This window comes from Tamandua tetradactyla, chromosome 14 (genome assembly GCF_023851605.1).
Source record: "Tamandua tetradactyla isolate mTamTet1 chromosome 14, mTamTet1.pri, whole genome shotgun sequence".
Lineage (NCBI taxonomy): Eukaryota > Metazoa > Chordata > Mammalia > Pilosa > Myrmecophagidae > Tamandua > Tamandua tetradactyla.
Genome location: NC_135340.1, coordinates 53,293,616 through 53,311,400, shown reverse-complemented (window position 1 = coordinate 53,311,400; position 17,785 = coordinate 53,293,616). Strand labels below are relative to the sequence as shown.

At 53.2% G+C, this 17,785-nt stretch overlaps 1 protein-coding gene across 1 annotated transcript; it reads left to right on the top strand.

The window, feature by feature from the left end:
• Nucleotides 1-12: 12 nt before the first annotated feature.
• Nucleotides 13-16,249, top strand: BMF (Bcl2 modifying factor). The gene is given in 6 exon segments (XM_077127434.1): nucleotides 13-136; nucleotides 512-550; nucleotides 553-639; nucleotides 2,799-3,095; nucleotides 4,573-4,733; nucleotides 16,043-16,249. Coding segments are annotated over 6 exon segments (810 nt in total). The 3' UTR covers nucleotides 16,145-16,249.
• The last annotated feature ends 1,536 nt before the right edge of the window (nucleotides 16,250-17,785 follow it).

Here is a 17,785-nt window from a genome sequence, read left to right as displayed (position 1 = left end):
GCTGTTTGCGGGATGCCCCGAGCGGGCGTATTTTGGAAACAATACCGCGCGGTGCTGAGTGGCCTCCTCCCGCGCCAGCGGGCGCCCGCTGCCGCCGCCGCCCCTTCCCGCGCCTCCCGCCACCCGCCGCAGCCCGGTGAGCGCCCCGGCTGCAGGCGGCCGGGCGGAGTTGGATCGCGCCTCCTCGGGAGAGCGGGGAGCCGAGTCGCGCTGCGCGTGGGGGTCCCGGGAGGGGTTCGGCTGCGGGCGTCTAGGGTGACCATAAAGGACCAGGGCGCTGGGGTGCAGGGGTGGGGTGCAGTTCTCACATTAGGGTGCGCTGCTCTCAGCGGGAAGATGAGGGTAGCATTTGGCACTCAGAGGAGTTGGGTCCAGGTGGACAGGGAACTCTGGGGTGCACTGATGAGCGGACCTGGGCGCTCCGAGAACGGTCCGGTCTACTTTGGGTAGAGTCGGGAGTTGTGGGGAGTCCTACCTCCCTGCGGAGTCTGAAGGCTCCTCTCCTTAACAGCTGGGCTTTTTCCCTCCTTCCCCATCGAGTCTGGGCGCCAAGCCCCCGAGCGCTCGTCACGCTGGACCCTGGCGCGGAGCCCTGGCATCACGACTCGGAGGCCGAAACTCTCTCCTGGAGTCACCCAGGTCTGCAGTGTGTCTGTGTGTGTGTGTGTGTCTGTGTCTGTGTCTGTGTGTGTGTGTGTCTGTGTGTCTGTGTGTACCTTCCTAGCCTTTAATCATAGTGGAGACTCAAGGTGTCTGGCCACTGCCTTCTTCTAGGGGGAGGAGTCTAAGTTCAGAATCCCTTTTAGAGCCCTTAGGTGCTGGGATGGCTCCAGCGGGCTTTAATTCCACTTGCTAGGAATAAAGCCTTCCCTGGCAGTGCTCTTACGAAGTGCTCTCCTCCTACCAGTCTGGGCATCACCTCTTCATCCCAGGGGAAGAGGGAGGAGAGAGATCTTCTACATTCTATCCCAGCATAAACTTGAACTTGCCTGGCATTCCTCTGGAGGCTCCCACTGTCTGGAGTGCCACCTGCAGTTCCTGTGGAGAGTGGAAGGGGTCCCTGGGGCTTGCCCAGCCACACCTTCTGACCATACTTCCCCCAGTGTCCAGCCTAGGCATGGGTTGAACTTTGGGGCTTTGCTGAGAGGTGGAGGGGAAAGGGGAGGTGACAGACTTCAAAGAGAAAACCAGACAATGACTCCTGCTTGTGGCTAGTCTTTGGAGGGCCATCACTGGAATTGCCAGCCTTTAGGGAGGAGGTTGAAGGGCGGGAGGAAAGCGGCTGCCAGATGACTGGCAGGACAGGCACTTGGTCCATTTAGTGGGAAACTCTGTTTCCTGGTGCTAATAAGCTGGATTCCCACCCCCCCAGCACACACACCTTTGGGGAACACCAACCCAACCTAAGGACACCATGTGCCTGCTTTGCTATCCTGGCTGCCTTCTTTCTCCAAGGAAGAAGGTAGAGACAGGACCATAAATAGTTCAGGGACTGAATGGGGCAGAGAGAGAGAGTAGAGGTAAGTACCTCAGACAGATTCTGCGTTTGAGGTAGCTAGGATTTCTGCATTTAACTTTGAGATTCCTTTAGGTATGTTCACCAATCACAGACGATTGGGCTTGTCCTTCAAAGGCAGGAAACTGGGGGACAGAATTCCCAGGAGCTTTCATTGAGTCTGACAGTTGCAGACTTTATGTATCTGTATCCTTAATCACCGATGCCACTTCTGGTCCTGGGGCCCTAAGGGGTGTATATTGGGGGCTCAGGATGTGCACTTGGTAGATCCAAGCTCAGACTTCCAGGAGGCATCAGGTGGAACAAGAGGAACTTCTTTATCACCAAGAAACTCATATCAACAATCTGAATAGTACAGGCAGTGAGTGAGGTCACAGAGAGGGCCAAATTTCACTTCCTTCTCTGGGGCAGGTTGTACCAATCTCAGGTTCAGTGCTGGCAGGAACAGCAGGCTGTGGGCACAAGGATCTGAAGTCCCGAAGACCACTGAGTAAACTGAGATGGGGGTGGCTAGGTTCTTTTCGGGATGCTGGACCTACCGTCTAAGCCAACCTGTGGTGGGCAGACAGCTCTACTGAGCTCCAGGAAAGAGCTGAGAGGGCGCCTTTAGTGAGTCTTTCTCTCCTCTCTCTCTCTCTCCCAGGACATGCTCTCACCACACAGCAGAGCCTGTTTGTTGTGTTGAGCAAGCAGGGGGTGGAGCCTAGAGTAGATGGGCCGCAGGGTGGGGCTTAGCAGGTTTGGAGGGAACCTGGCTGCAGGATTGCTGGCTTTTGTTTTTGCTGCTGAGCCTGGAGCTGAGCTCAGACTGAATTGAGAGCTTGGTGGCGACTCCTCAGGGCTGTGATTGTGCGTGTGATTGTGTTTGTGTGAGTCTTGTGAACACCGTGTGTGCAGCCAGCCAAGGAAAGTCCTAGCCCCCATCTGCCATCCCACAGCTAAGAGCCTCGCCTTGTTCCCAGGTCCCATGTCCCCTCATGCTCGTAGCAGCTGATTCTCACCTTGCCATGGCTCCCAGCACTCAGAGCCAGCTGTCGGGTCAGAAGAGGCTGGGGAGAGGTGGCTCTGGTGGATGGGGAGCCGGGGACCCAGCCTGGGGGCTTGCTCATGGAGGCAGTCTTGAGCGTGGGTGTCACCTATGGCAGTGCTTTATCACCAGCACCTTGCCGGGCTCCCCCAAATAATCGGGGGAGCAAGGAAGAAGGAAGGGAAGGGGAATCCTTCCTTCCGGGGATGGCCTGAGTGGGGCAGCATCCCAGATGCCCACGTTGCTCGCTGACAGGGGAGATGGAGCCGCCCCAGTGTGTGGAGGAGCTGGAGGACGATGTTTTCCAGTCCGAGGATGGGGAGCCGGGGACCCAGCCTGGGGACCTGCTCTCTGCTGACCTGTTGGCCCAGAGACAGCTGGACTGCCCCCTCGGCCGGCTTCAGCTCTTCCCTCTCACCCACTGCTGTGGCCCTGGGCTCCGACCCACCAGCCAGGAAGACAAGGCCACCCAGACCCTCAGCCCGGCCTCCCCAAGCCAGGGTGTCATGCTGCCTTGTGGGGTGACTGAGGAGCCTCAGCGACTCTTTTATGGTGAGTGCTTTTAGCCTCAGGACTTCCCCCCTAAAGTCTGGGGGAAAAGAGAGGGCTTTTCCTTCTCAGACCTGTCCTGTTCTATTTCTTTCCCCAGATTAAGCAACAGGGGGTGTTAATTCCTCACCTTTCTGCCTCCCTGCTTTTTATTGCTCCTCCCCAGTGCCCCTCAGCCCTGGAAGGGCAAATTGGCCTCTTCTTCTTTCTGTTCTTTTGTCCTTTGCTGGAGGGATCCTTGGGCCCACGTGTCCCCTTAGACTGAAGAGAGACTACATGAGCCTCAGCTCTTCCACCCAGTGCCCCCTCGAATGGCCCAGCTTTTCATCCTCTGGTGGTGATGTGCCTTCTGTGAAGTGGCTAACGTTGTCGTGGAGAAGGCTGGGGGTTCTGTGAGTCACTGTTGACACTGAAGGGGAAAACCCAGCCTCTTCTGGGAGGGAAGGTTCCTCAAGGCAGAAGGTGGCCCTCAGTTGTCACTTGGGACTTTCTGTGCTTGGAAAGGGAACTGGAGAAAGACGTTGGGCCTGCCTGGGCTCGGTGCCAGCAGAAGGGTTGTTTCCAAGGCTAATCAGTCAAGACCCCTTCATTTGTGGGCTTAAATGGCTTGTTTTATGAGAACTATGCCCTCCTCTGACAAAAGGGCAGGATTAGAGGCTCAGGCTGTTTTCTTCCTCTAGCACAGTGGCTTAGGGAACGGGGGAAGGTTCGGAGGTTATCGTGCTTGTGTCTGATGGAGCAGAGCGAGGAGACGCTGCAGTTTCTCCCGGAGGGAGCTGCCTGGTAGGGCCATTCTGACAAAATGACTAGCGGGAGTCTGAGAAGTTGGCTAAGGCAGGCTGGCGGGGAAGTGGGGAAGGAGGGAGGAGGCGGGCGGGCGGCAGGCGCCCCTAGCGGCGGCCCCGATGCCAGCCCGGTGAGTGTGGGGACGCTAGTTCTAGAGGTCTCGCCTGCAGCTGCCTCCAGAGAAACTCGGCCGTTCTGCGGGTCTGAAGCCTCTTTCTCTCCCTAGTTTTTGTGCCACAGCCTAGAGCTTCAGGAGCTGAGACCACCCTTTCTTAGCTGCACTGAAAAAAGGGAGAGACTTTTGCTTTCTCTTTCTCTGCGCCTTGCTCTATCCAAGCGGGGAACTCTGGAGGGCTGCCCCAGTGCTTTTCCTGAGAAGAGCTTCAACCTTCAACATGAATAATAAATTGTGGCCAAGCATAGCCTGGTAAATAAGGACAAGAGCTTGGCAAGTTCACCCAAGCACCTTACCACCCTGCCCTCTGCCGTGGCACTGGCGGTGAGTGGAGAACTGACGGCAAAGTTGGAATCCCAGCATCAACTTTCCTACACTTAGGGTAGTAGGCAAGTCAGGCAGTCCAAGCTTGGCAGAGTGCCCTGATGAGGGCGGGCTGGGCTCCCATCCCTTCCCGCCCTAGGGTTTACCCTGGTTGTTGTGGAGAATGCTGAGATATGGGCGCTCTTGTCTTCGCAGGCAATGCTGGCTACCGGCTCCCTCTCCCTGCCAGTTTCCCTGCAAGCTTGCCGCTTGGGGAGCAGCCTCCCGAAGGGCAGTGGCAGCATCGAGCAGAGGTACAGATTGCCAGAAAGCTCCAGTGCATTGCAGACCAGTTCCACCGGCTTCATATGCAGAGGGTAGGCATGGGGGCTGGGGGTCATGTCTGCTGGGGCTGGTGGGGTGATGGTGAGGGGAGATGGGACATGCCTCCGTCCTCTTGTCAGGTACTCTTTCTCTGCCAGGCCTCAAGGATAAGATCCCTTGGCCTTGGCTACTGTGATTCCTTCAGAATGGGTGGGTCCAACTTGATGGGCACTCTTGCCCTCTTCCTTAAGCTCCAAGATGGTTATCTGTCCATTCTCAGCTCAGACTCCAAGCTGAGATCCCTTCTTGGAAATGGGATGTCTTCCTGCAGACTTACTTAACAGACTTACTTCTCAAGGCCAGCTTTGGGGGATTGTCCCTCACAAGACCTAAAAGGAAGATATTCAGGGTGCCACGGTGAAGCCGGACAGTGTGTGGGGGGGTGCCTGGCTGAGGTGCAGTGGGACTTGGGCAACCAGGCAGAGGGATGGGGCCTGAGTGGGGGAAAGTGGTGGAACCGGTTGTAATCTGACACTTTCCAGCTGGGGAGGCCCTTCTTGCTGCCTCGTCTGGGAACTGGGACTCTGGAGAGCGTACCTCGGAGAGTCTCTCCAGACCGCGGCTGGCCGCTTGGCCGGCAGCCTGGCACCAGCCCCGCCAGGGTGGAGCCTCGCGTGTCAGCCGAGCATGTGGCAGAGTCCATCAACAAAGGCGGCGGCTGGCAGGCTCGTGCTGGAGGAGCCTTCCGTGCCACAGGCCGGAGGCTGCCCTCTCAGCAGCCGCTGGCCGAGCTGGGCCTCCAGCCTCTTAACCCTTCCCCTCCGGGCTGGCTTTCTGGATGGCAGCCAAGGCAGGGAGAGGATCCCGAGGCTGCTGGAGACTTGCTAGGACCTCTGAAGCCAAGGCCTGGCACCTGGAAGTGAATCCATTCCCTCCCTATGGGATGGGTGTCCCTGGCGCAGCATGCTTTGTGGATGTTTGTGTCTATCTGTCTGTCTGTCTGGAAATCAAGTGAATAAACAACCCAGCAAGATCAGGCAGACCCTGAGGTTAGATGGGTAACTTCAGGTGATTGGAGGAGAGTTGTTGGTCTCTTGTGTGCTTGACTGAAGGGCCAAACCATTGCCAGCAGGGGTAGAGGAATTGGCTTTGGTTTCCTGAGAATAGGCCATCAGATGTTAGATATGGTTAGTGCCCTCTTCCAAGGAGTTCTGAGGGAAATAAGAGGCAAAGAAGTGGGGCTAGACTTCATCTTCGTACGCTCTCCCTGGTCCCTCAGTGATCGGGAAGGGATAATAAGGTGACTTGGCCTCCTCCTCTGGCCCAGAGTTCCAGTTCCCCTTCCCTCCTTTGATTATTATGTGGAAACTTGGCTTAGAGTTTCCCTGTCAGTCCTTGTGTGGACTCACTCTGATTCTTGGTTTCGTTCCCTTGGCCTCCTTCCTGCCCATTCACTGCTCTCGGGTTGTTCAGACCTGTGGCTGAGTCCAGCCCAGAGCTTCCAGTCCTGGTACTGGAGCTGATGGGAAGGCATTGGCCATGGTTCTTCTGGATTCATCTTGGCTATCTGGAAGGCAGCCTTCTTCATCTACAATGGAGCTCTCCCTTAGCATTGTTTTCCAGAATATTCCCTGATATTGACAAGCCCCTCTAGGCTTGGAAACAGGCAGGGAGGCCTCAGGGCCCAGCTATGCACTGGCACAGGATTAGAACACAGTACTGGGGAGTTCTTCCTGGATTGGTCCTAAATAGGAAGGGGAGGCCCTTATCCTCAGGTCTGACCCTGCTCTTTGCTCGTTGGCATCATTTCTCCCCATTCCGGGCTGCCTCTTTGAGGACATGGTGTCAGCCCACTGGTCTTAATAGAAGGGGAGCTGTCCTCTCCGTCAGAGCCACCCCAGCTGGGGAGAGGTAGGGACAAAACCAGCAGAGCCTAAGGAGGGCTGCCTGAGAGTCTCCCCTGTCCTTCCCCTCATCCCTTGCCCTCCAGCCTTCTGCTATCTTCCACCTTCTCCTACCCTGCACCCTGTGTCCTCGTCCTGCTCCTACCCTCCTACCTAGCCAGTGAGCCCTTCTAACCCAAAGAGCTGTTTTTGCCAAATTTTCCTTTACAAAGAGCCAGGTCCAGCTTTTGTCTGGAATACTCTTGCTTTTTAACTCCCTTCTCCCCACTTACAGATCTTTACCAGGAGGGTGCTGTCTATAAGCAGATGGAGTACTGGTGCTCATTCTGCGGCCTTTAGCAAATGGTTTTAAGAAGTGGGTCATTTTAAAAATTTGACTCATATAAACTACAGTCTAACGTTTTGTTCCTAGAAAGTACGTTGCCACTCCTACTTGCTTTACGTTTCCTAGTCCCTTCCCTCATCTTTGCAGACAAGGAAACTGAGGCACTGGAATGGAAGTGGTTTGGGATTAAGTCTCTGGGCTCCGGATGCAGTCGGAAGGCTCTGGTGTGAATGCCTGCTCTGCCACTTACTACGCATCAGGAAACCGCTTGGCCTGTCATTTTTTCCTTTTCTGCAACTTGGAGCCAATACCACAGAATGTTATTGTGACAATTAAGTGAAAAAATACCTATGAACGTTCCAGGTGTCCAGAGGTGTTCCTTAATGCTTGCTTCCTTCTGTTTGTTTATGATCCCGATCACCTCCCACATTTGTTCTTGTCACAATTGTTCGCACCCCACCTGCCAAGCTGATCCCTGAGCAGAGCTGCCTGCTGTGAGCTCCGCTCCACCTGCCTTGTGCAGAGAAATCTGCATCCAAGCTGTCCAGCTGTGGGTCTTGGCTCCCTGGGGGTTTCTTCTGTATCCATTTCTCAGAGAATGAGGATCATTCCCCATTACTGTAGGCCAAGTTTAAAGAACTGATAGAGACAACCCAAGAGGCAGTAAGGAAGTTGAGGAGGCCTGGCCATCTCCAGTCTCCTTAGAGATGTGGGACAATGTCTCGAGGTCAGACAGTAGCAATTGGTCTGAGTTCTGTGAGGAGTGTGGTCCCTCTCACCTTTTGTCCCGGTCATGGAACTCAATTATATTCTTTTTCTGCACCAGAGGAAACTTTCTTTCTAGGAGATGTGGAGCATGGTGGGGGAGGGGGGGGTAGTACATTGTAGGAAGGCATTATGGCAAATTGAGTGTATCAACATGACCCCAGAGACAACGTGTTCCAGATTGCCCAGGATGTCAAATTATGTAGCCAGAAGCCCTTTCGCCATCTTTGTGTAGGAGCATTGCGAGGTAGAGGTCTTTTCTGGTTGCCTAAGTGATCAGTTCAGGTTGGTCCTCTAGACTGACAGGCAAGGAGCTGGAGGCAAAAGGTCAGAGCCAGCAAGGTGCTCGGTGTCAGTTCTTTGGGTGTCCAAAGCAGCCACCGAGTTGGAGGCAGAGTGAGTGGAGGTAAAAGCCTTTCCAAATCTCCTTGTATTTCCCACTCTTCCTTTGATGGGCTCAGGAGTGCACGATTTAGCTCTTTGCTCCTCTGTAAGCTGACAGACTATAGCAGGTGACCTCCAGTGGTGTGGCATGCTGACTGTACCTTACCTGTCACTCAGGCTGTGTGAGGGTGGTGCCTGGTAGTTCCCCGTCCATCCAACATCTTCATGGAAGGAGGAATTAGGGATTGGCTTCCTAAACGTGCTCAGAGGCTGCCCTGGTCAGAAGGTCTGAGCCCTACCTTTTTTCCATTCCCCCTCCTGTGGTCTCCTCCAGCATGGGCATAAGGAGGGCTGGTATTCTCTCCCTGGAGAAAGTCTCCTAACCCAGTGGCACCAGCTGAAATCTGTGGAGGTATTTCTGGGCAACTTTAAGAAGCTAAGAATCCTCAAACAAGTAGCTGCCATTAGGCTGCTGAGTGAGTAAAACTACAAGACGGTTAGAATCCTCTGTTGGAAATGGCTTTTCTACTCAGACCATTGAATGGCTGCATTTGAAAGAGTCAGATTTGGAAATTCCCTCGATAGTAGTTAGACTTTTTGGAAAATGAAATCTGAGAAACATTTCAGCCACTCGGTTTAAATCATCTTTAGTTGCAATATCATAGAAAGGATCCTGGCTTTAGAGGCAGATCTGGGTTAAAATCTCAGCTCTGCCCCATGGACGTTCACGGGCAAGTCATTTAACCTCTCTGAGCCTCGGTTTCCAATACTTAACTCGCAGAGCTTACGCGAAAGCCCTTTGTAAATTGTAATGCACGGAACTATTAAGATGCAGACATTTTAACACTTTTGGAAATGTTATAAGATGACTTTAGGATTTCACTTGGACCTAGCTTTATTGTTCTTGGGGAGCTCTTTTGGAAACAAGACCCTCCTTTGCTATGTGTTCAGTTTATTAACTAGCAGTTTCTCTGCCCAGCGGCCCGGATCCTTTGTTCAGGGAACCCCTGGCTGCTTCCTGACCCTTTGGGATGCTCTCTCTGTTGACGAGTGGTTTTTTTGAAGCTCCAGTCTGTGGCTAATGAGGTCGCTCAGGCTCCAGTTGGGGCAGCCATGGGCAGGGGCCCTAGAGATTTGCCCTGGAGCAAGAAGGGTCCCCCGGGGAACCGGCCTCTGTCCCAGGAATGGGAGGGGGCACCCAGGACAGTGCCAGGGGGAAAGTGAGAGTGGGGGAGGGGCTGCCGAGAGCGGCTGTGCGTGAGAGCCCGTGCCGGCCGGGGGCCCTGTGTTTGCTCTGTGGCTGGCTCTGTTTATATCGCTCGCTATATTTAGCTTCTGAGTCATCAGCGTGGCCGACGAGAGGCCGAGTTCCCCACACACTCCGCACCTGACTGCTCTCCCTTCCAGGAGAAGGGCCGTCCGATTCCTGACAGTTCATTCCCTCCCCGCCGAGAGGGGCCGTGCGGATGGCAGCTAGCTTCAGAGTTTTTTTTTTTTTTTTTTTTTTTTAAGGGGTGGGGTGGATGGAGAAAGACGGGTTGGAGTGGCACAAAGGGAGAAGAATAAAGAAAAGTATCTGGGTTGCCTTTTGATCCACGTCTGGGAGCCCAGAGGGCACATGCCGTGTCCAGGACAGGAACAGTCAGTCTGTGCATTGAGGGGAGGTTTTGAACCTTCCTTCTTGCCCTCTGTGCCTTGTCTTGTCCGGGAAACTGGCCCCAGGAAGCTCGAGAACAGCCAGCTGTCTGAGTCAAAGCCTTGAGGTTCCTTCTCCACAGCTTCTAGAAGCACAGTAGCCTTCCCCCCCCACCCCCGTCCCCTCCCTCTCTCACCTCCCTAAGGGCACACACTGCCACTCCCTCTTGAGCTCTTAAGCCCTTGCCCTTGAGTTTGAGGGAGCTGTTATCAGACTGAGGGAAACAGAAATACCTGGCGATCCCCGGGGGAAACTGGGCAGGGGCCTCAGTTTCCTACCTCCAGGCTGTGGAGGTGCAGAGAGCTGGTGACGAGGGAAAGTCTGGTGGACAGGGCAGTCCTACCCCTCTCTCCGCCAGAACAACCCCCGATGGTTGGAGCCAGTGGCCTGGGCTGTGCGGGAGGAAGGCCCTGCTATCCGCCTCTGAGAACCGGCTGGCCGCAGGCTGCCCTCTTCTCCTTGGAGAAGTGAGTGCCATTGCTGTGGTAACGGCCGGTGCCTTCAGCATCCTACTAGCTCTGCTGGCTCCGCTGAGGAAACGCTTGGCAAAGAGCGTTTGGTTTTTATTTTGTTTTTGTTTTTGCTTTTCCGTTTTGCCACGCCGCTGGTTGCTTGGGTGTTTGGGGCAGTGGACCCACTGACCGGGGGTGCTGCCCCGTGGGTTTCAGAATCCCTGGAATTCTGAGCACAGCTATCTCCGAGTAGCCCGTCTCAGGGTGGGAAGTCAGAGCCTTCCGCAGCACTCAGGGGCCTGCTGGGAAGGCAGCGCTCCTGGGCGGGCCCCGTGAGCAGAGTGTAGAGGGCAGTGCTTGGCAGAGGGGGGGGGTGGGCAATGATGATGCCCCCAGGGCAAGAATGAGTGCGCCCACTCAGGTGCTGCCCCTGGGCCCCCCTGCTTTACACATGTTTTTCTCATTTAATCATGGTAACCATGTACTTGTAGGCCCCATTTTTATCCCATTTGATAGGAAACCGAGGCTCAGACAAATGAGATAAAGTGCCCAAGTTGCATCATAAGCGTCCGAGTTGGGGATCACAGAGATTTGATTGATTCTAAAACCGTGGTCTCCCCACAGACCCTGCACCTGCTCCTCATCAGCACATCCCAGACAGCAGGAATACAGTGGCGCTCATTTATTGCCCGACCTGGGTCTGCCTCATGTAATAGTTAGTCTTGTGGTCCTGCTTTGTTCCCCATTAGATTGTAAAGTAATTGAAAACAAGACTTACACCTTAATCATCTTTGTGTCCCTTATAACTCAGCTGGGAGCTTGATAAAAACCTGCTGAATTGGACAAAAACATCTTCCCAACTTCTTTCAAGTGGAATTTTCCTAAAGTCTCTCTTATCTCAGTGTTCCTGTTCTCAGCAGCAAGGCACTTCAGCCTTGGCTTGGGTAGATGTACAGTGTGAAGGGAGACAGGAAAGTGGTAGGGAAACTTCACTTTTTAGAGTGAAGATAGGGCATCTACAATTCTGCATATTAAAGAAATTGCACATGTTTTCAGGACATTGTCTGAAGTTATAATTTCAGACCAGTTTTAGGTTTATTTCTGTCTAACCTTCAGTTTGCTCCAAAAGGTTTGCTTCTGAAAGCTTTAGTTTTTTCTGGTCCACAGCATCCTTAGTAAATAGTTAACGATCTGGAAACTATGTCTTTCAACATACGAAGGGAGCAATTTGGTGATGAGCTTCTTGGAAAAGTTAATGCTATTTTCATCATGTGAATAAACACCCCATAATATTTTAGTGAATGAACAGTCAAGGGCCGAATATCGACACCCCATCGCCAGCAACAGCCAGCTTGCTTGGGCTGACTTTTCTAAGCTTTCGTTTCCCCTTTGTGAAATGGGATTGATAAACCTGCCCTCCCCAGGTCTTTGTTAGGATCAAATGTGAAGACGGGAAAGCTCTTTGTAGAGCATGAAGGGCTGTGTGTTCTGAGTATATTATAAATTGCCTGTTTAGTTTGCATTTCACGTGGCAGATTCTTTTAAAGCAGAGCACAGCATAGCTTTACTTCTTTCTCTCATTCTTTGGGGTGAATTCCTTCTTGCTGGAGCATCTGGAACACTGTGACACACAAAGCTCCCAGAGGGTGTGAATTGGATCTGAAGTGGGAGAGGCAGAGAGAGATTCTTATCTCGGGAGGGCAGGGAACACTCTTTGTGCTTAGGGCAGAGGCCATATGGGATGAAACAGAGTTTGATTTGTGTAATCCAACCTTGTCAGACACCACGGCCAGCTCTTTAAAAAAAAAAAAAAGCCTTTTACTAGTTGGGCCTGTCCCAGGCAAGAGGCTGATACAATCATATAAAGTAAATCTTTAGACCTGGCCAGACATCAGTTGTTCCTGGCCTCAGACAAGTGGGTTATCTTGCAAGGCTGACTTTTCTGTAGTCAGTCCAGGGTGCACTTGTTGAGTACCTACTGGGTGTCCCTAAGTGTTCCCTGTTTTACAGTATGAATGTGTGTTCAGTTCCGGTGCGTTGCACATAGTAGGGGTGATTTCCAGGCCTAACACCAGGAGGATGAGATGTAGTCGTAGGAGCTCTGAGTGGTAAGCTTGTAGGTAACTGTGGATGACAAGCTCCCAATCATCAAACCTGAAGGGTAGAAAGCACCTCAGTGGGTTCCAAATGCCTGTCTGTGGTCTGGCTGCTGCAGAAACACCTGGGTGGGATTTACCTTTGGCTTGGCAGCGAGGATAAATCATTACTTTGGTGGGAAGAGATGGAAAGAGACTGAAGAAAACAGCAAATCATTATGTGCTTTCTCCTAGGCTATATAGAGGATTACACGTGCTTTCATTCTTCTCCTTTGTAATTTCTTGTTTCCCATTTTTCTATAATCAACACATATCACTTTCATGATTAAAATAATACAATAAAGGCCATTTCTAATTTTAAAAATAAATGTGGCCCAGGGAGCTTGTTTCAAAATACAGATTCCTGGGTTGCTTCTTCTGGAGACTCTGACCAATATGCAGGTGGGCCCTGAGGCCTCGCTGTTTACCATGCTGGCTTCGGTGGCGTGGTCAGGTTTGGAAAGCACTGATCTAGCCCAGCACCTTCATTTTACTGCTGATGGAAGTGAAGACTTCAAACACATTTAGTGGGAGATCGTGGCCAACCACCGGGTTCTCTGACTCCCAGTCCAGTGATCCATCCCCCACCCAAAGAACCTGCCAGCGGCACAGGACGCGGGTCCTCCGAGGGAGCCCTCTGTGCCCTGCCTGCTATGCCAAGCTCGACCCGCCTGCTGGTGGCAGAGCCCCTGGCCTCAGGTCAGCTAGAAGGGAAGGGCTGGGGCCTACCTCGTTTTAGGAGTCTGGCTCTTCTTGTCCTCCTCCTAAGTGCTTAGAGCTTCCTGATGCTTTCCCTGTTCCTACTCTCTGTTGTTTGGTTGTTTCCACCGTACAGTGCATAAATGTTACTGGTCAGGCTACCTCCTGCCAGCAGAGATTGTAGCTCAGATTTCGTTTAGAGCTGGGAGGTTCTTGAGTCCTTTTCTATTTCAGCCTTCTAATTCTTAGTTGCGGGAACGGAGCCGTGAGATGGAAAAGGATTTTTTTTCAATGTCACATGCGAGTTCAGGGCAGAACCAAGATTAGAACTTGGGAGTCGGAGTCCCGTACAGGGGATGAGGGCCTGAGCCGGGCAGCTCACCTGCAGCCACCCTGGGGAGCTGTTCTGGAAGGTGCGTGTCTGCGAATGGCTGTGATACAGCTTACAGTTGATATCCAGAAAAGGGGCATAGAAGTCTCAACCTGCTGGCCAGTCTCCCAACAAGACGTCAGCCTTCCTGTTTGATGGCACTCTCTGGCCACAGCTGTTGTGGGGTCCTCCAACATCCCTAAATGATCAGGGTGAGAGCGCTACCTTGCCTCATCTCCAGAGATCTCAGGGCCCAGGAAGTTACCCCAAGCAGCAGGCGGCCTCCATGAGGGGAGTTGGGGGAAACTGAGGCATGCGGAGATGAGATTGGCCATTGCCCCAAATCATAGATTTTCTGGCCCCTTCTCCTTGGCCTTTGGGCTGCTTTCAGATGCTTTGCTCCCGCTTAGTGAAGGGGAGGATAGAGGACCTGCTTTGGTATAAAGGTGAATGGTGGCGCAGTGGTACCAGGTAGCAGCTGCTCTAGAGCCCAAGTGGCAAATCCAGCCCCTGGTGCTTAGTGGTTCTGTGACCAGGTTCTAATCTTCTATTAAATGGGGATGATGAAAAGAAATACCTATCACATAGGGCTGTTGAGAGGAGCAAAGGAGTTGAATGCATAGAAGGCAGCCTGTCTCACACGCCACCTGGAGCTCTTGTTGAAATGTACATTCTGATTTCAGTAGGACTGCACTTCCAGCAAGCTCCCAAATGATGCTGAGGCCGCTGGTTCAGGGACCACACTGTGAGAAGGAGCAAGGATGCAGAGCACTCAGCAGAGCCTGGCACACTCCACGGTGCTGTTATTACTGTAATCCCAAGTGTTATTGTTACGTGACCTTTTCAAATAGGCACCTGAGGAGTCTCCGAATTCCAGCAGACTGGCCTCTCCAGGGATCAGGCTTTTCCTGGATTCTCCTTCCGTTCCACCCCATGACCCCAGCACCTGCCCTGGGCAGCAGCTGGGGCTGGGGGCTGGGGCTGGGGGCTGGGGGTGAGGGTAGGAGGAGGGTCCACCCAGCTGCTGCAGCCCACGTCTTCGGGACTGCAGCTGAATCCATTTTCATGCTGCTTTACTCTCACCAGATTTTGTTAAGCCGGGTGTGTTTCCTCTTTTTACTCATATTTGTTTACAAAACACAAGGAAGCCATCCGTCTCCCAGCCACGGGCTGCCAGGCCTCCTCCTATGGCAACCCCCCGCATTGCCCATCCACCCTGGCAGTCGTGGTGCCTCTTTCTGCATTGGTTTCCAGTCCCCCTTCCTCAGGGGAAAGAGGAAAGCTGCTGCCACGGATGCGGATACTGAGCGTCCTGTACATCTGGCTGTCAGGGCCCTAAGGTCAGCCCCAGCAGATAACTCTGCGTGCTTCAGAGCCTGAGGCAGGAAAGCACACAGCCCGCACGCTGGCCTGGGCAAGGATCGGGAGACTGGCAGCTCCACGGTGCCCTGATGCTCTGCGAGTCCTGGGAACCCCGGCTCACTTTCCTTTCCTGCTCTTGCCTTCATCCTCTTCCCACCCGGCCAGGAGTTGCCAGGTGGGAGCTGGGACTAAGGACAGCCCAGGGCTCCGGCCCCCCTGGGACATTTCACGTGCGCTTCCCCTCTGAAGGCTCCCAGGTTTCATTCCCTGGCCTGCTTGTGGAGAGGGCCCCAGCCCGGTCCTCCTGCCCTGGCAGACAAAGAGATGAGACCTGCCTCTTCCAGCAGCGAGGTGATGGGCGAGGGAAGGGCTCACCCCCTCCTCAACCTTCCTTGATCCCCTCTGGGCCTCCGCTGGCCCTAAGAAATGGTACCTGTGTGGGCGCAGTCCTGTTAGCCACTGACCCCCGACCTCTGCCCCTAGCCTCCCCGTCTGACTGTAGGACCTGGGATAACCTCCGGAGCGCAGTGTGCATTCTTTGTTTTTGTTTTGTTTTCAAGTATGTTCTTGCTTAACGTTTAATTGGCTCCAGTTGGTAGGAAAGCGCTCCAAGAGGGATTATTTATGGCTTACTGTCAAGAGCAGCTAGCTATAAAAAGGGCAGCGAGGAGCTGGAGATGCTGGGAAAGGAGAGGGGGCGGGTGCACTAGTGTGTGTGTGTGTGTGTGCGTGTGCGTGTGCACGTCTGTGTGTGTGTGTGTGTTTGCACTGGATGAAATCAGATTTTTGCTGCCTCAGCAGTGTGGTTTAAATTGAAGATTAACCCTTTGACCTTCACAGTGTCAAATCACTTGCAGATGGAGGCTCCCCCCTCCTCTTCCCCCTTGTTCTCTGTGTTACTTTGGCATGGGGGGAGAGAGGGGGGAACTTCTTCTCTTTCTTTCTGAAGAAAGTTTGTTGTTCATGCAGCTGAGGTTTGAGGGGCTCAGGAGCCAATCTGATTAAAAGCAGCACTTGGCTAAACTCTGGAAAATCCTGCAAGCAGGGGAAAAAGTTTAATCCTCTTGTGTACAGTGCATAAAGAGCCTGGTCTTTTCTTTTTAATGTTAAAACTGCAATTGTTTTTGGAGAACTCAACTTTCTCCTCCCCGCCCCCAGCCCCCCTCCTAGCTTGCTGTGCTGATAGGATTAAAGCGCTGCAGAGCTGAGCTTTTATTGGGAATGATAAGGAGCTGTGTTTGGGAGTGACGTGGATGTTTTCCCCTTTCAGCACCAGCAGAACCGAAATCGCGTGTGGTGGCAGGTTCTCCTCTTCCTCCACAATGTCGCCCAGCACGGAGACGACAACAGGGACGGGGCGGGTCCGAGGTGAGGCTGGCTGTCCCCGCTGCACGGGCACGAGGAGCGCAATCTGCAGCAGCTCATGAAGGACATCAGGGGGGACTGGCACCGGGGCTCATGAAGTTGTTTTTGGTCATTGTTTTGTGTTTTGATTTTTAAAATTTCTCCCTGTGTAGACGCAAGACATACCCATGCGGGACCCTCTTTCCCCGTTCAGGGCCTTGACCAGGAATGGGGGGAGGGGACCTTTGTCAAACACTGTTGGGAAGGGACGGCTGACGTGATGTGTCTGTGATCGTGGAACCTCCCAAGGGCTGCGACCTGTTGCTGAAGATGACCAATTAGTGATGTTCTCCTGGGAGTGGCCTGCATCTCTCCCCCAGGAACTCAGTTAAGAAAGAGGAGACGGGATTAGACTCCCAGTTCCATCAAACCTATCAGCCTTCCATCGCGGATGGAGGCCACAATCTTGATGGTAAGGTAACACTACTTTACCCAGCAGGACTTCGGCCTGGGACTCTCCAGTGAGCATGACAACTTCACTAGGCTGGTCAGCCAGCTCCGTGACTGATTTGGCCCAGCCGATGCCCACCCCAAGGGCTCAGGGATTCTTGTCAGACCCTGTCATCTCCAGCAGACCTCAGGGAGGGTTGGGTTTCTCCAAGGACCCCTCAAGCATGCCACAAAGTGACCCAAACTTCTGGGTAGGCCTCGAATCTGACCTGGTCCCACTTACAGGCCCCAGAATTGGTACTGCATTACAGAGCTACTGTCACCTCTGACTACCTAGGGCCAGCTGGGTGTCAACCATGGGTGAGCTGAATAGCCAGTCAACGTGCTGTAGCTATCAGCTTGTGCCTTTGTCAGCCCCTTTCAGAAGACCCAGCCACCAGACTGCAGAGCATAAAGTGGGGTCTGCGGTGGGGCCGGGAAATGTGGCAGCCATCCTGTCTATAAGTAAGAGTCAGCCCTAGGGGAACCCAGACCCCTTGGTTTCCTTGGAAACAAATGTACCTCCTCCTTAACCTCATTCCTTTTTCACACCTAATGGGATACAGGAAGAAGCCAGGGCGGTGGCTTTGTCAACTGAAATGTGTCTTTTAGACTAACAGACAGTGATGTGAGTTTGGAGCCATCAAAGCTGAGGACGTGTGTCCCGTCTTTGTCCAGCTAGGCTGGAAGGACGTGCCCTGGAACTCAGCAGGATCACAGCTGCCTCTGAACTTCTTCCCTTTCTCTCCCTGCTGTGGTCCTAATGGAGAGAATTTGAACAGCCAGTCTGGCACATCTGATAGCAGACCTGTCTGAAAAGACATAGCAAATCAGTTAAACAGACATCTGGAATTTAATAATAATTTTTGTGTATCTAAGAAAAGATGACATTGGTGCTAAAGATAAAGCAAGGTCCAAAGAAACGGTGGCTTTCCCTGGGCAGAGAAAGGGTGAATGTGGAGTGGGTCGGCTACCCAAGGAAACTGGAAGAGGAGACCAGAATGGATTCTCAAGTCTGAACAAGCCTAAGCTCCTCTGATCTGCAGAGAGGAGGTCCTAAGTGCTGTTGAAGGAGGAACTGATCTTCTGGATGTGCAACAGGTTGTTCACTGCACAAGGGCACCTGCAGCTAGGGACGGCTAAAATCCAGCCTGTGTGTTGCTCACTAAGCTGCGACGTG